The following is a 26,628-nucleotide window of genomic DNA, read 5'->3' on the forward strand; positions in this document are numbered from 1 at the left end:
TATGCTTCTTCAAGTTAAGATCAATTTACATTACCTTTATTTCTTAACTCACATATACAGAATATTAACTAAATTAATATTAAATTGATCCATAACATTAGAGCAAAACATTTCTTGTAGGTGTTGTCTTGGTTTAATTAGGTTGTTATTGAAATGGGACTGGCTGGCATGGTGGCTCAGTGGTTATTAATGATGTCTTACAGTGCTGGGCCCCCCTGCACTGTACTTCTGCACTCCATTCCTGGTGTTGGAGGAATTTTCCTACTTCCCCTTAAAAGACATTCAGTGTCCATCTCAGAAGTTAAATGAAGTATTTATTTCACATGCATAGGAGTGAAACACAAGGAGATGCTCGGTGTATTTTTCTCAAAGCGATTAAACCAGAACACTCCTTAAATATTTTCTGTTATCTACAGTACCACGCTTCCCTGTCTATTCCGATTGGCAGCATTCCAGGATCACGCTCATCTTCCTCTTCCCTATTTGCCAATGATCACTTATTCAATACAATTGGTATTGGTTAGTTTACTTAGTTTTGTCACACTCATTCCTGTATAACACTGTATATTCTGTATATGTATAGAATAACACAATAGCCCTTGTGTCCAGCATTCTTCCATTCCAGTTCACACTAGTCCTACATGTCAACCTTATAAAAGACTGCATACTGTAAAAAGTTCACAAAGACCTTTTGAACACTGGGATTTGGGAATTTTCATATGTTTTCACTGTGTTCACATGTACATTCTCATACCTTGTGTCATACCTTGAGCTTGTTGCTCGGTGGTTTAGGCTCCCCCGCAACCATGTACAGCATAAGGAACTTAGAAAATAGCAGTGTTTCACCCTTTGATAGTGTTCATGTGAAGGAGGACTGATAGTCATATAGTGCATATCAGTTCAAATTGCAATGAATTGTGTTTTAATAAAGGTCACATTAATGAAGACGTTGACAAAGGAGAAGTACACATTTAACTGTGGCCGCTGGCTGGACGTCAATGAAGACGACAATGAGATAATCAGAGAGCTGCCTGCTCAGGGTGAAATCGTCAAAGATCCTCTTTCAAGTAAGAGAACAAGAATGTATTTTATTTATTTGTATTTTGAATTCTTTCAGTCATAGAAGGGTTTAGGCATTGGACATACTCTAAAGTGAGAAAGTGAAGTCTACCGGCAACAGAATTTTTCAAATTCTCAAATTTCACATTTTCAAATTGATTATTTAATCAATGTATCACGGTACTTTTCTTCCAAAATCAACCTGTTATGAGGTGAAAATGTATTTTGTGATGTGGACCAGAGGATCCAAATCCTGGGCCTGGAGGATATACTGTAACATACCTGCTGGTTTGTGTTCCAGTTAAGGTCTCAGTTGCACAATTTTTAGTAGAATTCTGAATTCTGGAACTGTTTTCAAACATGTTGGAGATCACCTTTAAGAACTTGCATTTCATCATTCAAATTAAATTCCAAAGTAGAAAATAGAACTTGCAAATATTCCATTCAAGAAACTTGTAAGCTCTAATAAGGCTTTGATTAGGTAATTAAGCTTGGATGGAATTAAAACCAGCCCGTCTGTAGTCATTCAGAAATGGAAATCCCTGGTGTAGATTACAACTGTATTTGTACAAAACATCAAGTAACTTATTTGAATATTCCTGCATAATGGATTCATAACTCCTTCACAACAGCTACACAAAACATTATAATCAATTTCATGTTGCTGATTCATAATGATTTAGTCACATGTGCAAATGACATAACGTGTGCAAAAAAATCATAACATTTGTTTTAGCATCATGTCTACAATCCAAACTCTAAAACTGCTACAATGAATGTCATGACCTTTTCTTTGTAAAAGAATAAAAAGGAAACATTTAACAGCAAAACCACCCTCATCTTAGACATATTAAGAGATATTGTTTAGATTGGATAAATACCGCGTATTAGGGCCTCCTGAATTAAAATACAGCATAATTTACAACTGACGTGCTGATTTTAAACAATGTCTTCATGTAGATTAAGTCCTTTTATTGAACAGACCATGTCTTGTTTCCTAGTTGTTAAGTACAGAATCACAATCTGCACGGGGAATGTCAGCGGGAGTGGCACTGACGCCAGTGTCTTCCTATGCCTATTGGGGGAACTTGGAGACACTGGAGAACGGGTGTTGTACACCAGCAAGAACAACGTCAATAAGTTTGAGAAGGGAAATGTGAGTATGAGAACTCTTATTTCAACTTGTGGCAAAGTCATTTTAAGATGCTTTTGCAAAGCTGTTTGCTTACAAGTGAGATTTCCGGCTTCACTGTGAGTCTCACGCTTCAGGTTGTTCACTTGGTATGAGCAGATGTGGAATCTACTCAGAATCCAGAAAACATCGGTGGTAGGCTGGTCTCTGAAGGAACTGCAGTAGCAACTGACATGGTGTCAGAGGCTAAAGGGCCTTTAATAAATGTAAATAGACTCCCTGGGTGTTAATTATTCGATTGACAGAACTAAGACAGTTCTGTCATTTTACCATTCTGTTATTCTAGGAAATTATGATCTACTTTATAAGGAATCCCCAGGTTAGAGACGTTCTCTCCAGGTTAGTGATGCATTTTTAGAGTAGTGACATAGGTCCCCATTCACTCTGGACCATCTAGAATTTTATTTAGATTTAGGCCTGGGTTGTATTCTGTTTTATTTATTTTTTTAATTATTAATGCAATTCAGCCCTGTCAAAGTGATGATATCCTCTGTACTTGTGCCTCTTAATCAGTGAGACCCCAATGGTATATTTGGCACTACCCTTTTGGTGTTGCAAAGTTAATTACTCTTAGGAAGAAGAATCAAATGTGATAAAAATCCCTCAGTGAAGATACACTAATGTTCCTGAGAAGCACAGATAAAACACCACAACAGCAGTTACAAATTCTAATAAATGCAGCTAATAATGCAGCTCAAATTTCAACATTGGAACTTTTACCAAACACCTCCCTCACCCCATCTCTAACAGAAGCACCCTGAAGTGGACTGGGTGTTTGATATGTCCTCTTGTTCGACATTCTGGGTGTCCTTCACAGGCAGATGAGTTTCTGATAGAGGCAGTGTCCTTGAAGCGTGTGAGGAGGGTGAGGATTGGTCATGATGGCAGAGGAGGAGGCTGTGGCTGGTTCCTGGACAAAGTGGTGGTGAGGGAGGAGGGGAAACCAGAGACAGAAGCCACTGAATTTCCCTGCTACAGGCAAGACAAAATTAACACTAATTAAAAGTTAATACTGTGGAATCTCCACAATAGCAATAACATAGTTTAGGTTTTGTTTTGGTATTGCATGCAATTAATACAAATTTCAGTCCTTAGATTTTTTTTCTGAAATGTAAAATATTGTTAAAATGTGTCATATAAGGTGTCCTGTTCTTTATCTGCAGGAAAAATACACTAAATGCACCATTTGATTTTTCAGGTGGCTTGACAGGAATGAAGATGATGGTCAGATAGTGCGTGAGTTAGTACCATCTGGAGATGCAAAGATGCTTCACAGTGAGTCACCATGACCTTATTTTCCCATGAACAGTCAGGAAAGGTTGTTTATTTAATGATGCACCACAGTTTTGATGCTGAGAAATGTGCTAATACATTTTCAGAAAGGCTGTCATTTCTTAACCACACCTACTGTACCTGGGGAACTGTTTGTTGTTTCACAAACAATATGATAGGATTTGTTTTCTGAAGACTGTTATTCTTCCGGAGATACACACTGATAATCACCATGCAGTAAGGAAGTCATTTACTTTGCTTTGGTTTTTACTATTTCCAGACATCAGTTACCACATTGCAGTGAAGACAGGCAACATCAGTGGTGCCAGCTCAGACTCAAAGGTCTACGTCAAGCTGTATGGTGAGAAGGGAGATACAAGCAAAATGGTCCTGGAGGTTTCCGACAACAACCTACAAAATTATTTCGAAACTGGACGAGTCGATGTTTTCACTATTGAGACCTTTGATATTGGAAGAGTAAGGCATTTTTGTTTTTTTAATTCATAATAGAACATGCATTTTCATACATCAATCAGTAATTCCTAAATTCATAAGAATTTCAACATTCCAATGACAATATGTTGACTTACAGATGGCATGGTGGCACAATAATTAGCATGGCTGCTTTGCAGCTATGTGGTCCTGGATTCAGTTCTGGACCTGGTGTGCTACCTGCTTGGAGTTTGTATGTTCTTCCTGTGTTTATGTGGGTAACCTCTTGGTGGGGTGCTTGGGTTTTCTTCTCACTGATAATTGACATCTGAGAAAACTGTCTTGTTAGTGTGTGCAATGTGATGGACTGGCATCCCATTCTGGTTATATCCTGCCTTGCGCTCATGGCTTGCTCTGGCTCCCCCGCCACCATGAATTGGATAAAGTGGTTACAAAATGGATGGAAGGATGGATAAATGGATAAATGACTTGCATCATAAAATAGTATTCAAAATGGATATCACTTAAGCACCAATGTGGTCATTTGTTTATTTTGCTGATGATTTTATTGAAACTGATTTGCAACAGTAGGTGGCAGCTCCAGATTACAGTACAAAACAATCCAAAATGCAGCAATTCATGGTAAATAACCTAAAGGATTAAAATCCAGTCCATTTCAATTAAATCCAACCTTAAAAACATATTTTAGTGGGGTACTCAATAATTAAATCTCATTTGCCGTCAGAAAATACTTTTTTAACTTCACTTTTAGTATGATACTGTACATTTGCCTCAGCAGTATTAACCTTTGAACCTTTTAAGAAAATAACTTGGTTTGACCATTACCTCAGCAGTTAAATAATTCTTTATCTGTTAACAGATCAACCGACTCCTCATTGGACACAACAATGAAGGTCTGCGAGCTGGCTGGTTCCTGGACAGTGTTCAGATCAAGGTGCCAGCCCATGGCAAGCAGTACATGTTCCCCAGTCACCGCTGGCTCTGCAAGGATGAGGCAGATGGGAAAGTGGAGATAGAGATCTACCCCAGCGAGATTATGGACATTGAAAAATGTACAGAGGAACCTTTTAACTCATGTTTACACTTTAACTCCTTATGTTGAAGAAGTAAAAAACAATACTTGAGATGTGATATGGAAATGTCTAAGCTTTTCTATTTTGTCTTACCAAATAACACCCTTGCATTTCTGTTTTTGTTCTGTAGTGATTAATTATGAAATAAAGGTGCTCACTGGTGACAAATTTGCTGCTGGCACTAATGCCAACGTCTTCATCCAGATGTATGGGGACAGTGGAAAGACGGAGCTCATCTACCTCAAAAGCAGATCTAATAACTTTGAAAGGGGTACAACCGAGATATTTAAGGTGCTTGTAGTCCTTCAGTTTCCTTCTTACAATACATCTTTGCACTCATTTTTTATTTTCTTGTAAAATGTTTCCTTTTATTATTTAAAAAGCCTCTGTCTAATTCTGGGTGTTAGCATGCTGGAATCAAAATATATTTTGAGGTCACATCTGTAGGACACTTCATAGTTTTTTGTGTTACAACCCATTAATAAGATGATTAATTGGAGGATTAAAAAATCACTAATTAAGACTAGCCTGTTCAAATGTATTACTTCACACATCAAGAACTAAAGAAAATTGAAACTGAAGGCTTTTTGCCATTCCACACTGCAGTTGCAGCATATTGGAGAAGTATGGTTACCCCAAGTCCAGAATAAAAATAATTGTCTAAAGCAATGTAAGATATAGTAAAGTAGAAAGGAGCATTGAATAGAAGCCTAACAACATGGTCTGTTGTATTGTTAAGTCACTCTAAGACTTCAGAGTGCATCACAGCAATAAAACACAAGGAGTCTCGATCATGAGTTTTAACTTTGGACACAGTAAAGAAAGTATTTTGTAGACCTCTTCTTTAGTGGTTTTAATAAAAGCCTTGTTAACTTAAAGACCCATTAGCCAATTACCCATAAACAGAAGAAGTAGTTTCACCTCACTAGCATATGGACAACATAAATATTTAGTAGTAAATCTCTTAAGATTACTTTCAAGTTTTCAAGTTCATATTTTGGGATTTTATTTTGAATGTGTCTTTAGTTGAAGTAGTGATGCTCAAAGACTTGTTGTCTTTATACTGAAATATGCAAGACAGAATTTTACATCCAGTGAAAAAACACCTTTTGTAACTCTTGTTTCTAATGTAGATTGAGGCTTTTGAGGTAGGAAAGATCTTCAAAATCCGTATTGGCCACGATGGCACTGGCATTGGAGATGGTTGGTACCTGGAATCTGTTGTCATCAAGAGGCTCACCATGTCTACAGTGCCGAAGGAGGACAAAAAGGACAAAAAGAAGAAGAAAAAGAAGAAGGGGGAGGAAGAGGAAGAAGAGGAGGCCATCCCAGAGGAAGTGGTGGAGACCTATACCTTTACCTGCCAGCGCTGGCTGGCCAGGAGTGAGGAAGATGGGCAACTTGTGGTGGAGCTGTTACCAGACGATGATGGAAACCTGGAAGGTAAATAGTCTCTCGTCAATCATTGTGGCTGTTGAACTCCACTTCTACGAGAGAGATTTTTCTTCTTTTTTTTTTTTTGGAGTTCGCACTAACAGTAATCCTAATCTATCTAATAGTATCTACTGAATTCAGCTAACTGTTTTGCCCCATTTCCTAAAAAGTGATTCTTAAAGTTGTGAAACAATCATGGATCGGACTGCAGGGTTGGCATGCTTTTCCAAGGTCATTCGAAAATGAAACACAATGAAATCATACAAGTAGTACAGAACACAAAATGTTTGAAATGGAGAGTGCAAGCACCCTCATTATATATTATATCATTATCCATCCATTTTCTCACCACTTCATTGAATTCTGGGTCACAGGAGAACTAGATCCTATCTCAACAAGCAATGGGTTCAAGATGGGGTACAGCCATGACAGAATGCCAGTCTATAACAGGGCACACACAGACATACACAAAGACATGCACACACTTCTACTAGGGCCAATTTTCCCAGAAGCCAGTTAACCTACCAGTATGTTTTTAGACTATGGGAACTGGAGTACCCAGATGGAAAACATGCATGAAGAACAGACAAACTCAAAATTTAACCCAGGGTCCCAGAACTACAAGGCCGCACTGTGGCGTCCATATCCTCATTATGTCTTCTTTCAAACATTTGATTGCACGTCCACATATTCACAAGCTGAAGAAAGAAAGTCTAGTACAACTTAGTTGTGTTAGAAACTGGACTGGACCGCAGTTTTTAAATTGATTGTGGCAGAACACGCTGGGCTATTATCTTTTTTAACAGAGAACACCTATGAAGTGCATGTCTTCACTGGGAACATGTGGGGCGCTGGGACAGATTCCAATGTTTACATAAATATTTATGGAGAAATGGGAGACACAGGAGAACGTCACCTGAAAAAGTCGAATAACCTCAATAAGTTTGAGAAAGGACAGGTAAGAACGGACTCCTCCTGTGGTTTACATTTCCCACAAAGTATTGTAACACATGTCAATAGCTGTGCCAAAGTGTTTTTTTATTTCCTGTGTCAGGTAAGTGGCTGTGCTTGCAAAAAAGAGAAGGAAGCCTGACAATGAGGTAGTTCATCTCCAGTGATTCTTAGGAATTCTATTTCTGCCTTGTGTACTGTTACTCATTGGTGTTCCCTGTACATTAATAATGGAGTGTTTTCTAAGCAGACCTAGATTTGTTGGGCCATACTAAATACTGTGTTTTTTTTTACTTAAAAAGCTCTTTTTGGAGCTATGAAATCTTGCATGATGTAGAGATTTGTATGTCTGTTGCTGCATTCACTTTTGTTGTATATATTTAAATACACCTGCAGGCACACTCCAGGCAAAGAAGACTTCCATTACATAGTAGTTTAACCCATTTCAGGCTTGGAGAAAAGAAGGTTCTTGTATGAATTGAATGGATTAATGGATACATCCTGTTTTTACACAGTGAATCTCATTGACATCTCTGCATTTTATTTATCAACAAACATGATGTAAGATGAATGTGTAACGTACTGTAAATGGCAGAGCAAAATGTGTTTACAAAACCCTTTTTAAAGATCGTTTTTGATTACTGTATTGCTTGCTGTTTAAATTGTTTTTTCAGCTCTATAGTACTTCAGTCCATTAATAGGAAGGTTTGCCTAGCTGCATTAAATAAAGGATCACTGGTTCCAATTTCCTCTATCAATGTTCCCTGCTTCATATGGAAATTAAAGCACAATTCTAAGCGAACCACTTGCAGGACACAGCGTACCTACTGTAAGCTGTGCTTGATGGCCACTCCTGTTTGTAACCTACAGGAGGATATATTTTCAATCAGTGCGATTGATATGGGTCCACTGAAGAAGCTGCGAATTCGCCACGACAATTCGCAGGCTCATTCCGCCTGGTTTTTGGACCGAGTTGAAATCACAGACTGCAAAGATGACACAACGTGAGTACTGCAGGCCCACGTCTGAGAACTGCCATAGTTAAGTGAGATCTAACCATACCTTGATAAGAGACTGAAGAAGTACCCAACAGTTTCAGTGTCATGTATCTGCAAAGCCTTATAATATTTAATAACAGTAAAAGCAAATGTTATGAGGGTGTATTTTAGGGGTTGCCAGAACCATCATAGAACAAATCATAGAACAATTTCTTTTCTGGGGGCAGTCATCTTAAGATAGCTCACTGCCACCTTGGATCATGTCTCTTTCCATAGGTGAGAATGGTAATACCCTATAGAAGCTTTCCTTCCCCCCATCAATTGGACTACAGGATAAATGTTCTTGAATTGTACCAAGGGAGGCTTCCAGTGCTATAACTCAATGGTGGAGCCCTACAGTACATTAACAATCTTGGCGATGCAATGAAAATTAGTTTCTTGACTGTCTTCAACTTGATACTACTTTCTGAGTTTCCTGACAGTCAAATGCAAGCTCAAAGTTCTTGTGTACCTCAGACAAGGATGACTGACTTCATGTTTTTTCTGCTCCTGTTACACAATCAGCTTGGCTGAGAAAAACTCATATTTTTGAATGCTAATGGTTCAGTTTTCTTTTTTTAATTTTTCATTCACACTTCTTTCACCCCAGTGAAATTGTTCCGGGTTTATGTATCTGACATGTATTTGATATATTTTGTGGGGGAATGTGGTCTGTCCCTTACTTTGGCTATAATGCTGCATCATGACACATAATCTTGACAGATACAGGGTGTGTGGACAGTCAAAGACTTCTAAGCATTTTCTGCTAATTAAGGTAAAATGTTATATTTTATACCTGGATTTTCAGCCTTTTTCATGCCTCATTATGACAGAGGACCAAGACTCTAAATTTGGGAAGATAACAAATTCATCAGTCACTCAGTCACTGGCGATACGTAGAATTCCTAGAAGAAATGTGTCTGTTCTGTCCAAGACCTGAATGAAGCAGTCTATAAAATGACATAGAGTTATCAAGGCTTGAGTTATTAAACTACTGTACATTTATGCGTCTACTACTCAGCTTGAAGAAGATGCCTCCCTCAGATGAGCACATCTTTTGTTTGTTAAAAAGCACTTTTGGTCGATATATCAATCTTTTTTAGCCATTAAAGTAAAAACCTCATAGATTGCCCAATTTAACTGCTTCTGTTCGTAGTGTCAATTGCTGATTATTTCTTGATTATGTCACTTACTGATGCTCTTTGTAGAGTAACTTTCTCTTTAGATTCTGCAACCCACATTAGCTATGGAGAAGCAAGAACATGTATTTGCAGAGATGAAAACAACAATTCAGCTCTTACATTTTTCATCATCACAGATCTCTTCAGATCAAAGAGTAGCACAGCAAATCTGTGACAGTTCAGAGAAGCTTGTCAGACATAATTCCCCTTGAAAATGCCATGAGGTTTCTACTGAATGTCTCATTGAAACCTTTGAGCAGGCCTGTTAGTCTTGCATGACTCTTATGGTACAGTTTGGCATCTGTATAGGAATGTTCTAGTGGATTCAGAAAATGCATAAAAGACATTGAAGAAGCCTTAAAGCCTTATTCCTTTTTGCATTACCATTTTATTTATTTACAAAAAACATTTTCTAATCTAAAAAAAACAACATTTTTGATAATAAGAATTGTAACAAATATATTGTTTCTCCATTCTGTGAGCAACAGTTAAAGAGCTGTGAAACTATTAAACATGGCATATGGAATGCAAAAAACAATGCATATGAAATTCGATTTCTGTAAAAAGATGTTACATTGAGGTGAAAACACCCGGATTGCGTCGATGGTAATGCTCAGTCTTACGGCGTCCTCTGGTGGCAAAAGGTGATAACTGCAGATCTTGCCGTTGAAATGCAGTATGTTTGAATTAGATTAAGTGTGCATATTGGAGTTGGATTATTCAAGATGTAAAACCCAGGAAAGTCGTTTCCTAACTGTTTCAAAAGAGTAATAAACATACTTTGATTTAAACCTCCTGAATTGCTTATATAAACACTATTTTATTTGCATGTTCTATTACTTGGGGTATGAGTTGGATTAAACAGTTCACAATGACAGGGAGATCCACCTATGGGGTCCCTAATGTCCATCATAACCATTAAAACAAGTAGCAAAGGAACAAGTAATAGGTTTATTCCATGCTGAAAAAAAAAAGAAAGAGAACACAACGTTTCGGCCGTGGAGCCTTCTTCAGGTGTGTCAACCTGAACGTGATCACACCTGAAGGTGATCAGGTGATCACACCTGAAGAAGGCTCCATGGCCAAAACGTTGTGTTCTCTTTCTTCTTTTTTTCAGCTTGGAATAAACCTATTACTTGTTCCTTTGCAGCCTACGCATGCTGATGCAGCTACCCACCTGAACTATTAAAACAAGTAGCCACCTTCCAGAAAAGAGAAGCTTTAATCTTCAGACTCTTGAATAATTGGAATTTTATTGTCTCTCAAAATAGTATGGATTTATTTATCTTTTGTTTGAAATGATTAAATTAATATAAAGTATATCTTGTAAATTAAATACAAAAAAGATTCATATTAATTCATTTTGAGAAACAAATTTAAACTAAGGTTTACAGATTGGTTTTGGAAGTAATAACATTTAATCACTTGGGAAACTATTTGAATTAGAATTTCATTAAGTTATATACAGTCAGGAGCCTGCATGGAAATGATCCATACCTCCTGTGTCCTTCCTCAGCTCATGCATTAAAGAAGGCAAGACTGGCACGGACATTGCACATCAAACTGAGGGATTTTCCTCCTATAGCTCAGTTAAGCAATTCACAGATCACCCTGCATATATCATCACTCAGTTTCACAATTTCATACTTGTGAGGTAGCAGAAAGTGCTAAATGGGATCGAAACTAACATTTTCACGAGAGGGATAATATGTTCCATTAATGTTCTGTTCACACAGTTTATGTGGGTAATATAATAAATAATGACTGGTAAAAATACACATTGCTTTCAAAAACATTTCTATGTACTTCCCCTTGTGGAATTTTAAATTACCATCTGTAGTGAAAGAGACATTCACTTTGTGCTTGCTTTATGTGTATGCAATTTGAAAACAAAAGTCCGGTTTGGACGTATAGTAGCCTCATCTGACAGAAGACAGGTTTGAATGGTTTGATCCTACGGTTTGTATTGATTTGACCACAGATACTACTTTCCGTGTCAGCGTTGGCTGGCAATTGACGAAGATGACGGTCAAATAGCTCGTGAGCTGGTGCCAGTGGATGAAGCGTTTATGAAGAAGAATTCAGACAGCGATGAGCAGTCTCAGGCCACACTGGGACTGGAACAGAAAGGTAGGTCCTTAGTTAACATAGAGTAATGAGAGGAGCACACCTAAAGAAGGCCCCCCAGGCCAAAAATAGAGGTTTTATTTTTTTTTTATCTCTCAGCATGGAATGAACCTTTACCTGTTCCTTTGCAGAAAGGAAGGAAATTGCTTTACTTAGTGAGCAATTTGTTTACAAATGTTGCTGATAACTCAGTTAAGAAAACATATATACAGTAAGAACAAATGAGATTAAAACTCAAAACAGTTTACACATGACAGGAGGCCATTTGGCTTGTCTCACTATTTTTTTTCTTATTGGTTAATTAAGCCACGGATCTCATCCAGTAGCTTCTTGAGAAAAGCCTGGGTATCACCTTCTAGAGCACGCCTGGGTAGCTTGTTCCGTACTCCCATAACCTTTTGGATGAAGAAGTGCTTTCTGTTCTTGGTTTTAATTCACTTCCACATAGGGTCCACCTGTGATACAGTACATGGTTCACTTCAAAGTGTGCTGGTTTGATTTTGTCAATGCCTTTGAAGATGCTGAATACTAGTATAAGGACGACTCCTAATATTCCCTGTTCAAGACTCAAAACGTTTAGTTCTATCTCCCATTTTGAGACCAAATTCACCGTCCTATTTGCAGTGGTATGTTTTTTTACAGCATATACTGACACAGACAAAAGATTGATTTTCTACCAGAATATTATGAGTTTGTGTTTAGAAAAGTGTTCAAAAACTAGTATTTTTTAATTCGAAGGTCCCGGTTGATTTGTTATTTTATTTTTCAGCTCAGTCTACTACTTACACCATAAGAGTTAAAACTGGGGAGAAGAAACATGCTGGAACAGATGCCAATGTCTTTGCTATACTGTATGGAGAAAAGGATGACACAGGTAGGCATTTACAGTGCAATCTCTGTAAACACATTATACCAAATGTGAAGAGCCCTTAGAAATCTTGCTTGAGTATAAAATAATAATAGCTTGTAGCTATTTTTTAATAACAACAGAAATATACAGTGCATTTTACTTCTGCTTATTTTTTTTAATTCTTACAAGAAAGGACTATTTGAACAGTTTTATTAACTTTGTGACTAAGTCTTTTCATGACCTTCCTCAGTGTCAGTTTGCAATTTAATGCTGCTGGAGAATTTTCTTTAGGAATTTTATATTTGAAAACATGAGGTATTTATTTATTTCCTCAGTCCCTACCTTTACATCGGGAATCCAAAACAGCAATACTGAAGACTAATATTTTTACTCTCTTTTAAAAATAATTTCTTTAACAGGAATAATAAACCTCAAAGCCTCTAAGACTCACAAGAATAAGTTTGAAAAAGGACAGATTGATGAGTTTACTGTGGAGGCGGTAGATATTGGAATGTTGAAAAAACTGAGAATTGGTCATGACAATTCAGGTAAGGTGAACAATACAATCAATTTCAATGCACAAATAATCAATCTACAGAAAAATAAAATAAACTTTTTTTTATGTGACTCTCTCATTGTACATATGTTCAGGGCATTGTTCTTAAAACCCACTTCAGTGTACAAAGCTGTATGGATTGCGGCATTCTACTGTTTTCAGTCTATTTGCAGAAACACATTCCTGTGGCAATTGTCTACTGACCTTGTAGCCATTTTGATTTAAAATTCTAGTTAATTCTGATAGACCTGTATTTTGTAATACAAAAACAACAGCTTTTTAGATTTTTGGATATGCAGAGGGGACCAAATAATGTTAATGACTGGCAAACATGAAGGATTAACAGTTATATCCCTTCATATTGGCAGCTTGTGTTACCTATAGATTCTTATTTCATTTATTTGCTTGTATTATTATGTATCTATTCAGAGCTCCATTTGTGTCATCTGTTTGTATCCTGTTTTTGTCTTTCTGCCCATCTAAAATCTGTCTAGTCCATCACAGTCTACATGTAGTTCGTAATTTAAACCCTTGCTGGCAGTCTGTGACTCCATGATGCGAGTGTGTATTGCCAGTTCTGTGACTCTGTTTTAGGTGTAATGTCTCCCTGGGCTGTCTGTCTGTCTGTTTCCAACCCCTGGTACCCTCACTGGTACAGGGGGCTCCGCAGGTTGGTTCCTGGACTGGGTGGAAATTGACGCTCCTTCCCTTGGTCAGAGGCTGCGGTTCCCTTGTGGCCGCTGGCTGGACAAATCAGAGGATGATGGGGCGATTGAAAGAGACCTCTATCCAGCTGACCTTCAGACAGAGGAATACGTCCCCTGTAAGGCCCGAACACAGTGTGACTGTCTAGGCCAACTATTTTTAACATATAAGGCTTGCGAGTTTATGACTTTCAGTGGTAAACATGGTTACTAATATTGTTGACACCTTCTCCAGTTCCCCTTCCTGATATCATGCTGGCATATAAGATGCTGCTTTGTTAGAAAAAAAGATACAGTAAATGATGAAAAACGTTAGTAACCACTAAGAAAATGGCACTATTTTCTTGTTGTTTATGTTTTTCAAAACTGGAGAATTCATCAGATCTCCATCCATGTTCCTTCACAACCCCATACCAGTCTTACAGGAGTTCTAAGGAGTGCTTTGGTATTAGTCCTGAATGACCTTTACATTGTTTAATATAACAAATTGCCCATTAAATTAAAAAAAATGGAAAAATTCTCTATATTAATTATATTGGATTAATTAGCTGATATATAATCTAAATAACGGATTTAATGGTGATATAAAAAATGTCTTAGATGGGTATTCCCTAGGACCGGGGCTGCAGATCCCTGCTCTACATCTAGGAAAATAACTTTACCAAAATGTAATTCAAAGCCTTTTAGATTTAATAAATAACCGAGTTGAGGCACTCTGCTATTCAATACAATTTCTAATAGGCCATTTTAAAATACATCATAATTTTGATTGCTTGTGAATATACCTATGGTACAGTACCTTATTGTTTTGCCTTATTCTGTGATCAGCCAACTCATGCACAGCAGGGATGCAAGAAGTCACAGAGCAGTTCAGTGTTTATTATAGTAGACCAACGTTGTCTACTTCCCTCAGCTTTCAAGCACAGACCACCTTTCCATGCTTTTATATTTCAGAGACAACACAATCCTCTGTGTTTTCATAAATGCCCTATTAGAAAAGGACTTAACACAGAATTAATTAAAAGGAAACATGTGGCGCACATACTGTACTGTATACAGTATGTAAGCACTTATACAAGCTATACATTTTGATGTCTGCAGGGTTTCGCATCGTGATATGCAGTAATAGTTTTTTTTGTTATTTTCAGTTGTGCCTTATGAGATTACAACATTTACAAGTGACATCTTTGGAGCTGGTACTGATGCCGATGTCTTCATTGTTCTCTATGGGAGAGATGGTGTCTGTACTCAGCAAAAATCTCTCTGCGTCAATAAGAGAGAAAGGCGAATGTACTTTGAGAGAGATTCTGCTGACAAATTTATTGTTGAGGTAAACTCAGCCTTACATCTTAGAATTTTGTGCTCCTGTTTTTAAGAGTGTCAACCTACGAGCTATTGTGGTTGAGTGGCACAGACTCAGCTTGTTTCTCATGCTAACCTCCCTTTGTGCTTTGCACTTCTCAGTTTGTTTGAAACTATTCTTTATAAGGGAAAGTTACTGCAGTAGAATGATGTGAAATGAAGCTGCTATCACTTCCAATGAGAAGGATTCTGTTGTTAACTATAGATGGTGCTGTTGTTTTTTGTCTTTCTTTTCAATAACCAAATTGTTTAGTGATTTGTTTTGATGGTTTACACAGTTTTAAATAATTTTGGTTGTATTTCAATCCTTCACTTTTGTGTTACTGTTCACTATAGCTGCTAAGTTTCCTCATTATTGATTCAGGTTCAAAACCCTTTTTTGGGTTTTGTATGATGTGTCATACCAAACCATATGACTAGAAAAAATTATATTTCAGACAAAAGTGCTTAAAGAAGACTTTATACATTTCTTGACTTTAAAATAAATAATTAAGGCATCAGTATATGTTGGGAGTATATGGCAACTTGATTGTATTCATTGTAATTGCAGCTTGAAGATATTGGCGATGTTATTGAGAAGATCCGAATTGGACATAATGACAAGGGAATAAACTCTGGGTGGCACTTGGACAGAGTGGAAATCAGGAGGCTTCTGCGAAAAGGAAAGGTATCTCATATTAGCATTTCTATGTACAATGTTCTCCCATACACAGAGACAGATCAGACTTTGGGTGACTGATAACTCTGATTCTGGATTAATAGAGAACTAGCATGACTGGGAATGTCATGTCTTACTTTGATTAAAGGAGCCACAAACTAATATACCTGCCATATTTTTAATTGTTTGCCTAATGTTCTAACCTAGTATAAATAACATATTCCTTTATTCAGTACATTCAGTAAAAACAAGAACCGTGTTTTTGGGAGTCTTTGTTATGGAAATTAATAAGAACTCACAAACACATCCATTATCATTCATTATTCATACACTTGCAAAACAGCAAGCAATAAAAAACAATTCTCAAAGCCTTCTGCTCACAGCTGCTGGCATTTATCAGTATGATTACAGAGATAATACACATACGAAGACAATTACCCAAATTATATTTAAAAAAAGAAGCAAGGTTATCAGTTGCTGCAGTGTTAATACCTAATATTCACATAGTGAGAAAGTTCATAACGCCCAGCAGTTTTCAATGACAAGCTGTTCCAACCATCATTGTACATAAAAAACGCTATACTCTAATGTTTTCTCAATTTTGTCATAGAAATGATCACCTCAATTACAGTAAGTGTTAAATTGATGAGTTAATTTATATGTGTAACATCTACCCATCCGTTCATTTTCTAACCTCATCCAATTCAGGGTTGCTGGGGAGCCAGAGCCTATTCAAGGCACGCTACACCCTGGATGGGACCCCAGTCCACAAACACACACACGCACACCGGACCAATTATCCCAAAAGCCAATGAACCTACAAGTGTGTTTTTTAATTGAATTGTCCAGAATTGAACCCAGGGTTGCAACTACAAGGCAGCAATTCTAACCATTGAACCACCAAGCTGCCCCTACTTCTATGACAGCCTCATTAAATTTTCTATTAGGTCTCAGAACAGTTGGTGAAGCAAGGTGGTAAGATAATACAGCACCACTAACAACCACTTCATGGTACTTTTGTCTACGGGTAGACATCTTGCATAAAATCTGACGGCGCTTCGGATGTTTGGTGATTTTTGTGCAGGACAGATGTTTCCACTGCAAGTAAGGGGAACTCTCTCTTTTGTTTGTTGTGTTTCTCCACGGAAGGGCTCAGAAACAGTCATCTTCCCCTGTGAGCGCTGGCTGGCAAAGTCCGAGGATGACGGGGAGACCGTGCGGGAGCTGGTGCCTTCGGATATCATCCAGGAGAAGCTCCAGAGGGATGGAACGCTAAAAACCATGGAGACTACGGTAGAAGACGCCCTGGAAAGTATGTGCCATTTTCACACATGAAAAATAAAATCTTTGAAAATTGGAATTGTCCCCTAACAGCACAAACAACTAAATCAGAACAAATGTAATTCCTTTCCTTTCACTTCTTGAGTATACTGGAGGCTTAAACAGCACCTGCAATATAATATTTAAAATATAAGAAACTCAGCTTTGAGTCTCAGGTAGACTCATGAGCTCAGGTCTGTGAGCTTCGCAGTGGCTAATACATGACTGACAGAAGAACAAAGAGACCTTTCAAGGGATTGATGAACCGAATTGATGATCTGAATATTAATCCTGTTTCTTATAATTATAGAGGGTATCTATAATGTGTTGAAGACCTGACATTTTTTTTGTCCTGCAATACATAAAATTTCTAAGAAATGCCAATAACATATACAAAAGTCTCAAGACATTTGCCAAAGTCTTGTACCTTACAAATGAAAGGCAGGCGCCTGGATGATAGTACTGTATGTCAATGTCTGGTCCTCAGCTCACACATACAAGGTGACTGTGATCACGGGCGATGTGTATGGGGCTGGAACAGATGCCAATGTTTTCCTCACCATCTACGGAGACTTGGGAGACACTGGAGAGCGGAAGCTCAGCAAGTCTGACTCAAACTCAAACAAGTTCGAAAGAGGTCAGGTACGTTGAAGGAGTACTGTTGTACACCCACATTTCCGGCACAGTGAAACATTTCCGACTCAAACAATTCAGAAAGTATGAGCTGAAGCCAAAGACAATTGTAGATGTCCTTTAAAATATTGGAGCTGCCCTTTCGAGGTAAACCCTGATTAGCATATATTGGACTTTATCACAGAGTCTTATGAGAGTGTTTATACCGTAAATACATTGGAATTATCAGAATTAACATTGCAAATACATTTGAATACATGAATCACTAATGCCTGTAATTAAATTAAATTGATGCTACAGTACAAATGTCATTAGAATTTGTTTTATGCAGTCACTGTATTATTAAATATTAAGTAAGACATTTATTACTACTTTAGCATTGAAATACAGCTTGTTGGGTAATGTTAAATAACGGATACATGTGCAGTGCACGCCTTAATAGTGAAACATGTAGGGGATGCATGATTTATTCTTACTGACACTAAGGTTTAATTACCTAGCTGGGCTTCCTACAGTGGTTATCTATCATCTGTTAACCATATTAGCAGCCTAATAAAGGATTAACACATGGCTTAAGCTGTAAAATGATTTATTTTAGTGGCTGTTAACTATATATCTCCAAATATTTTATCAAATCATCATTTTATTCTATTATTCAATTAATGCTGTATTTTACCATTCTGTTTTCTGAATGGTTGCATTCTGTGTAAGATACTTGAAATATCCAGTCACCAATGCATTTTAAATAATTTAGAAGATAATGCTTTTTATATCTGAGTTCCTTTGATCAAACTGTCCATGTAACAAGACCTTAGTGTGATCCAATCAAGTATCATACCATGCTTTTTTTTTCATTCTTTCTCCTATATGTTATGTACTGCTTAACATATGCAGTAATTGTTTTTTTTCCTTTTTATCCATTTAACTGTTGCATTTGTAGTGTTCAGATTGTGCCCAGAGTAAAAGACATTGTTGGTTAGTTCAATATATTAAAAAAGTAGCTGTGCTGTAGTGCAAGTACTGCAGTCAAATTGTGTTGTGGTGCTGTAACAAATTAATTATTTTACTACATGCTAGTGTAAGACTGTGACAAGATTCATTTCAGTTTGTCTGCAGTTGTCTTTCCCTTATGACTCAATAAAGACAACTGTTAAACAGCTGTGCCTATCCCTGGGGATATTAAACTAGTTACTTTTAAGGCACACGTGTGACTTGACTCTAAACACAATAGCAATCCTACAGCATATTGAAAATCTGCTGTAGCATTTTTCAAATTATGGGACACATATCTGAATTTTCCAGAGCACGGCTTGATAATGTGGCCCAGAACAGATAAAAATAATGACATCCTTTTTACCCGCCGCTGTCAAATTCAGTAAATTTACATAATAGAGACTAAATGTCCTTCTGTTATTTTTTAAGTTATGTTACTAAAGTTAATGATGCCTTATATTATAAATAATCTACAAAGTAAAATCAATTATTTATTTATCAAAAGAGAATCAAAATGTTAAACAACTGATGACAGTATATTTTTCTATGTATATGTAAACGCAGACTTTGAAATACACTTTTGATCATACACAATCACTTACAACTATGAATTAGGTAGCATAAATTGACTTACAGCCTCGCCTCTGTAAATTGATTGGGCTTCTGCTTGTTCTGTTGCAAATTTGCAGGATGCCCTTCTTCTTGATATATAATGGGTTCACTCTGACTTCCAGGTTGATAAGTTCACGATTGAAGCAGTGGACCTGGGCCAGGTCTATAAAATAAAAATCCGCCATGACAACACCATGATGAATGCTGATTGGTACCTGGAGCAGGTGGAGATTGTGGATGTAGACACGGAAGAAACATATTTATTTCTCTGTGAAAGGTGGCTCTCCAAGAAAAAGGAAGACAAACGCATAGAAAGAACTTTCTATGTGAAGGTACCAGATGGTTTTGGACATGACAGTCATTCTTTTTGTATTGCATGGAGAGTTTACATGCTAAATTTGTCATTTAGACTTCATAAAACACATTTCAACTAATGAAAAATATAAGCCCCCTCTGAGTTGTAATTAGAAATAAGTATTTTAGTTTAGTGGCTGTTTATTAGTTACATAAATTGTAAGTGATTTAGTTTATTTGAGGAGATTTCAATATTCTTTTATTCTTTTTATTTTTTTCTATGATATACAGTAGTTTAATCAGCTAAAGTATATCACCATGCGGCTCACAACTTGTAACCCACTGAACTTAAGCAGATATGAGCCTGATCAGTACCTGGATGAGAGACCTCCTGGGAAAAACTAAGGTTGCTACTGGAAGAGGTGTTAGTGGGGCCAGCGGGGGGCGCTCACCCTGCAGTCTTTGTGGGTCCTCATGCCTCAATGTAGTGACGGGGACACTGTACTGTAAAAACACGCCGTCCTTCAGATGAGACGTAAAGCCGAGGTCTTGACTCACTGTGGTCATTAAAAATCCTAGGGCACTTCTGGAAAAAAGTAGGAGTGTCCCAGTGTCCTGGCCAAATTTCTCATTGGCCTTTACCAATCATGACCTCCTAAAATTCCAGGATTATTATTATTTTACAGAAGTCTATTATATTAGTAATAAGTATGTTATGTTGCACTTATGTAGAGAAAGGTGATTTTGTAGTTCAATTAAAGTATTACAATTACATTTTATTCCACGAGTATGGAATCCAGAACATTAACAGGACATTTTACATGAGACAATGAAGGCAGTTACTAAAAATTACATTTGTCAAGTATCTCTGTGTCTCCTAGTCTTGTTAGAAAGTCGTATGGAATAAGTGCAGTCTTCACCATAGGAAAATTCAGCACTTTCCGTGTTCCAAGGGAATGATGTCACCTCCTGTAACAGGCACAGTACGAATGAGCCCTGTTGAACATAACACATACAGGCAGTCTGAGACCACTTCTGTAAATCACTACTGTGTAGCATAAAATTAAAATGTGGTTAAATTGTGACTTGTATCCCATTGCTATGTAGCTTTAAATTGATTATTGTGTGCTTCATTTCCAAGGTTACATTCATGTCATGGTCAGCCTGAGTGGGTTTCTCCTGCTTGATATTTTCTGTCTTATTATAATGGTAGTACTTTTTAAATTTAACTTACAATGGACTGTAGTCAATATTGGCTTACTTGCAGGGCTATGATGGGGAAAGAACAAGTCTTCACAGCTCAAAGAAGAGTCTGAAAGGTTCCTCAGTCAGTATGAAGAGTCTGGATAGCAACATGAACAAGAAAAACAAGGGGAAGAACTCCCTAGATGAGGCCCTTGAGGAGGGGCCAAGTAAGGGATTTGTGTTATCTCCTGCAAAATAAAGAATGTAATGAGATTATAAAGGTTTATGAAACTGAAATTGAAGGGCAAATCCAGAGCAAAACTAAAATCAAGCATAAGCTATACCAAGCTGCAATTCAGAATGCTTTTTATAAGTATATAAAAATATAAGTCACATTGTCAATATTAAAAATATTTCTCAGCATATACATGTAGTTTCTACTGAGCCACATAAATACATTTTTTCTGCCAGTTCAAAGAAAGGGACCTGTATTGATACTTTCTGATGCATGTATCTGTGGATGTACTAAAGCATTCATGTAGAAACACTTTAGGCTGGAAACAAATAGCAGTCTCAACCTTTAATGCATAGTGATATTTTGCATTAATTCAATGTTGGATCTCCATTCTTCATTCTAAAATACTGTATAGTTAGCCAACATGATGCAAGTATATTAATATGGGTACAGAAAACATAAGAAGCAATAATAAAATAATAGTAGTTAATTTAGACAAAGCATTTATAACACAGCTCACAGCGTCAATTTGGGTGCACAGAAATACACCACACTGTGATATTGATACATCAGAATGCAGACTGTGTTAAAAAATATTTTGTTTTATTTTATAACATAATGCAAAAACACAGTGGTGAGTTTAGCAGTGTATACATAAATAGTAATTGTAAACCGATCATTTACTTTATTATTTAATATTTTAAAAACACTTAAGAGCTAAAGATATTAATCCATACCTAAATATTTATGTTCGGGGTACTAGAGGGGCCCATTTCTCCACCAGAATTTCCATCATGTGGTACACTGTTTTAAGATATTTAGCAATTTAAAGATTTGTAAAATGTCAGCCCTTTCTTTTTTCTTCATGTATAAGGTTATACATAAGATTAACATGTCTTAACTGACATCAGAGACTCTTAATTTAAGAGACTCTTAAACATTGTTATGAGGAAGAAGAGGAGGGAGGGAAGGAATCATTTTCCAGCCCAAGAGATGAAAGCATGATGAAAGTGTGATGTGCAGCAGATTTAATGCTCCAGGGTTTAGATATAAGATGAGATCAAGTTGCTTTCTGCAATGTATTGCCTAAATCAGTCACCACAATTTTATTTATTCATCATTCTTATGAAGGGTGGTTGAGTTCAAGTGCCAATTGCAATAAATCATGGACAGAAAGAAAAGAAATAAATAAGGCTAAATATTCAAGTCAGAAAATTAGACCTGACACCAGCTTGCCTAGTAGGCAAATTTATAAAAGATAATAGCACATTCCTCTCTAGTTTGAAAAGTCTGGAAAGTAGTTAGATGGCTTCTTGTCCCTTTTAAAAGTGTGGTTCATTACTAAAGAATCCAGCTGTTGTGCTCTTCTTTTCAGCTATCCCTTACCACATAACCATCTCGACTGGAACAGAGCGGGATGCCAGCACCACCAGCCGGGCCTATATTATCATCATGGGCCCCCAGCAGGCTAAAACCGCACGCATTTGGCTCGATCTCTCTGATGGCAAAAAGTGCTTCGCTGCAGGGACCATGGAGAAATTCGAGGTGCAAGGAACTGATGTGGGGGAAATCACAAAGGTTGAGGTATGGAATTGAGTTTGGCAGGGCTTTTAAACACAAGATCGGAATGTTACCTACATGTGCTGAGAGACATTAACATTGCCTCTAAGAATGGAAGTTTCACGGTATGTTTCTAATGTGTATTGAGCTCTTCTGAGAACTGTGAAGTGTTGAGTGATTGATTGTGGGTCTATGGGACATATTTTGCTGTGGTCATTGACAGAGGATTCTGATCAGCTTCATGCAGCTCTGTTTCATGCATACCAGCCATTATGGTCACAACTGGTGGCTGGGGTAGTGCCCGGTGATGTTGTCCTGAGGAACACTATTGTCTGATTTTGTTTGTTTCAGAAATTGGTTTTGAATTCACACACTTTATTTAGCCACAATCTGATCCATTTGGCTACTGCAGGAAAAGACTGATCTTCAGCCATGTCAATCAGTCAGTGGGAGATATTAAAACCACTGCACACTCACAAAAATATCTAACTTACATTACATTAGGTTGTAATGGCGACATGTTAGATCATATTTTTGTGAGTGTGCAGTGGCTTTAATATCAGTTACCTCTAAATAGTCACCAAGAAGACTATAATATTTCCTACTTCATAAATGATAATTCCAAAATGAAGAAATTAGCATGATTTGAAAGTAAAGGAATTACGGAGCCCAAGCCTGCCACACGGTGCTCGATGGTCAGAAATGTCATCAGTTTCTAAATCCACTCAAGAAGACAAATTGATATACCTGCAAGAAACTTCCATAGCTGGAGTAATTCGCTGTGACTGAGGCACAGTGATTTACTTCCATTATACTGAGTTGCATCTGAGCAGCCATATAGCTCTAGAGTTTGAAACACATTCCTGCCACCACTGCACGTCATATGCAGACCTAAAGGGAGGGGAGTATCTGTCAGTTGACAGGGATTTGATCAGCAAAAAAACAGGAAAGGCAAATGAATAGCAAATGAATAGAGCCTTCTCTGACTGCTAGCAATGCAGAAGACAGATCAGTGTCTCATTAGACAGCGTTGATGTGAAATAACTGTGTGAAGTGACAGTTATGGGAATAAATAAATAAATCATGAGATATGGGTATGGCAGATTGTGCCCTACTTATTTGTCCCCTCATCTTTCCATTTTAAAATTGTGTTGTGATGTTTGCATTTATTGCAAAAGGACAATTCAGTTTCTTGTCGATGGCAAGTTAAAGAACATACCAGTACCAGAGCTATTGTATAGCAGGGTAATTGTGTCAGGCTTTGAAAGAATGTTAAGAAGGTTTATAAAGTGCTTGACAGCTTGATAGCACACTCAAGTCACAGTTTACGTCAGATGCACCAACACCAACCAATACCAAATTAAACATTTGATGGCTTAATGTATAGAGTAACCACTGTATTATGGCCATGGATAAAAAACTCTATTTCCATATTTTATTTTTTTATTTTAGAACTACCAATTCTTTTTCACATTCTGGCTTTCAGCTGTGAGCATTTCACAACTCTTTGAATAAAGCTGATTGGTGTTTTTTATTTATGAGCAAGAAAAGTATTTTTGTTTCTGCTTTGTATGAATCTACACACATTTAACTATTGAAGAGGGGCTCAGATTATGAAATACATCACAGTCTTAACAACACTTAGGCCTAGTTATCAAAACACAAGAAATTAATGTGTTTTGAAACCATCAATGTCTTCCAGCTCTATAAGATGTTTCAAAGAGAAAATACTTTTAGATCTCTTTATCAATGTACAGAAAATGTATAATACACTAGCTCTAACAAGACTATGTATGAAACATTTGAAGCTAAAGGGCTCTGAGAAATAGGTACCCAATCATAATGGTTTTATTGATGTGTTCTATAGCTCTATATTATATTCTACTTGCTTGACGTGTTCTAGAGCAGACAGTAGAGTATCGCATTTCAACTTGTTAGAAGTATTTTGCACAACCAAGCTTTTTCCATAAGGAAGTAGAACAACATGTGATTTATGCACAAATTTTCCTCTCGTTTCTGATCACAGCTGGGTCATGACGGGGCCACTCCAGAAAGCTGCTGGCTGGTGGATGAGCTATCCATTGCTGTGCCGACAAAAGGCATCATGTACATTTTCCCGTGCAAATGCTGGCTTGCGAAAGATAGAGGAGACGGTCTTACAGCCCGCATCTTCAGCGTTCTCGACGCAGAAAGCATCAACATTTCCCACAAGGTCAGCTGCTTACAGATGTATTCAAAGTCTTCCCACTATGAGCCTTAGGCATGAAATATGGTTTATCCCTCCAAGATTCAGACATATGAAGACCTAGAAAGAAAGAAAAGCACCTTCTTTTCTCCAAAAGTCCATTTTAAAAACCCATCAGAGAGCAGGAGGCATGACTCAGGCCATGTTTCTGTCCACAATCTTCTCAAATGAAACTAAATTGCTGGCATCCTTTGCACTGCCACTCTTCAAAATTCCAAATGTACAAAAACCCTCTCTCAGATGGGAAATATTTTAAAGCCAAGGGTTGTCAAGAACAGCACTAAGATGTCCCAGAGAAGAGGTCATGTGGTCACAGAGATCTTTCACTGGGAGATATTTGCTCTCCATATCACATGGATGACATTACTATTCCCACTTACATAAATAACCTAGATTAAAAACAAACAGCAAGTTGTTTTTTTTAGTTTCTTTTTGGTGTGGTTTTTGGTCTTGCTTTTCACGCTAAATTGCCTCAAAAGAAACTGTAAGAATAATTGTAATTTCCAAATTCTATTGCATTCATACATTTTTTCACAAATTTAATGACAAAACAAAGTATTCCAGCCTGACATTTTCATGTGACTTTGATATGCACTTACACCCCTTGTGTGATGTTATAGGGACCACGATGTGGAAACTTGGAGAGGTGTAGGAATGTTTCATCCAACATTAATTTGATTTATTTGGATGTAAGCCTTAAAATGCAACAATTCTCCATTAAAAATCAGTAAAGTAAACCCAACCCTCTTCAGAATCATAACTTCAAAAACAATACATACAGACAAAAAATTGATTTAAAACTCAAAACAAGAAGTACGTTTTAGCTGTAACAAGATACACAACTACGGTATGTTGTCAAAGACAATACTATTACTACTTGTACGAAATAATTAACTCCTAAAAACATTCTTATGTTCTAATACTCTACGCACAGTTTCTTTCTTGGGTCAGCCTCAGGATGTTCGCTGAGGAACATTGTATTAAACCAATTAAATCATTATGAGTGAGACATGGTTTATAATTCTTTCTGTTTTCCAGGTTTTATATGAAGTAACAGTTGTCACTGGAGACACTCAGAATGCAGGGACTGATGCCAACATTTTTATGGCAGTTTTTGGGGCCAGTGGAAGCACAGAAGAGATGCTCTTACAGAAGAATGAAGACAGGTGCCTCCTTTTTATTTCAATATTGCAACAAGTGTTTGCATGTTAATGCCACAAATATCATTATCCTCACCACGAAATATTTCCTTTTGGAAAATCAGCTATTACATTTTAGATTCATTTTAAATTCAAATTATGGGCATGGTTTCAAACAGTTTATTTATTATATATACTAGATATTGTCTATGGGGCAGCACAGTGGCATAGTAGTTATCCCACATGAAGCCCAGGGATCAATTCCTGACCTGGGGTGCTATCTGTATAGAGTTTGTATGTTCTCCGCATGGGTTTCCTCCCACAGTCCAAAGGCATTCTAGTAGGTTAACTGGCTTCTGAGAAAACTTGTCCTGGTGTAGGTGTGTGTGTTGTGTCTGTGTGTGCCCTGCAATGAACTGCTGTCCTGTCTAGGGTGTATCCTGTCTTGTGCCCATTGTGTGCTGGGATAGGCTGCCCACAACCCTAAACTGGAAGAAGGAATT

The 26,628-nt window shown here is 37.3% G+C and overlaps 1 protein-coding gene across 1 annotated transcript in view; it reads left to right on the plus strand.

Annotated features, from left to right (window-relative positions):
• loxhd1a (lipoxygenase homology PLAT domains 1a) overlaps positions 1–26,628 on the plus strand; it is an 86,304-nt gene that overhangs the window by 41,716 nt on the left and 17,960 nt on the right. Inside the window, exons 18-40 of the mRNA XM_015339037.2 lie at positions 932–1,067; positions 2,061–2,215; positions 3,069–3,229; positions 3,450–3,526; positions 3,804–4,000; positions 4,836–5,028; positions 5,180–5,340; positions 6,183–6,492; positions 7,290–7,441; positions 8,305–8,438; positions 11,634–11,782; positions 12,549–12,653; positions 13,049–13,177; positions 13,844–14,008; positions 15,038–15,219; positions 15,802–15,918; positions 17,059–17,221; positions 17,717–17,871; positions 19,590–19,799; positions 21,029–21,173; positions 22,557–22,765; positions 24,768–24,953; positions 26,025–26,152. Of these exons, the coding sequence (XP_015194523.2) occupies positions 932–1,067; positions 2,061–2,215; positions 3,069–3,229; positions 3,450–3,526; positions 3,804–4,000; positions 4,836–5,028; positions 5,180–5,340; positions 6,183–6,492; positions 7,290–7,441; positions 8,305–8,438; positions 11,634–11,782; positions 12,549–12,653; positions 13,049–13,177; positions 13,844–14,008; positions 15,038–15,219; positions 15,802–15,918; positions 17,059–17,221; positions 17,717–17,871; positions 19,590–19,799; positions 21,029–21,173; positions 22,557–22,765; positions 24,768–24,953; positions 26,025–26,152 (3,719 nt within the window). The remainder of the gene's footprint in view (positions 1–931; positions 1,068–2,060; positions 2,216–3,068; positions 3,230–3,449; positions 3,527–3,803; positions 4,001–4,835; positions 5,029–5,179; positions 5,341–6,182; positions 6,493–7,289; positions 7,442–8,304; positions 8,439–11,633; positions 11,783–12,548; positions 12,654–13,048; positions 13,178–13,843; positions 14,009–15,037; positions 15,220–15,801; positions 15,919–17,058; positions 17,222–17,716; positions 17,872–19,589; positions 19,800–21,028; positions 21,174–22,556; positions 22,766–24,767; positions 24,954–26,024; positions 26,153–26,628) is intronic.

The sequence above is a fragment of the Lepisosteus oculatus genome, chromosome 3 (genome assembly GCF_040954835.1).
Source record: "Lepisosteus oculatus isolate fLepOcu1 chromosome 3, fLepOcu1.hap2, whole genome shotgun sequence".
Classification (NCBI taxonomy): Eukaryota; Metazoa; Chordata; class Actinopteri; order Semionotiformes; family Lepisosteidae; genus Lepisosteus; species Lepisosteus oculatus.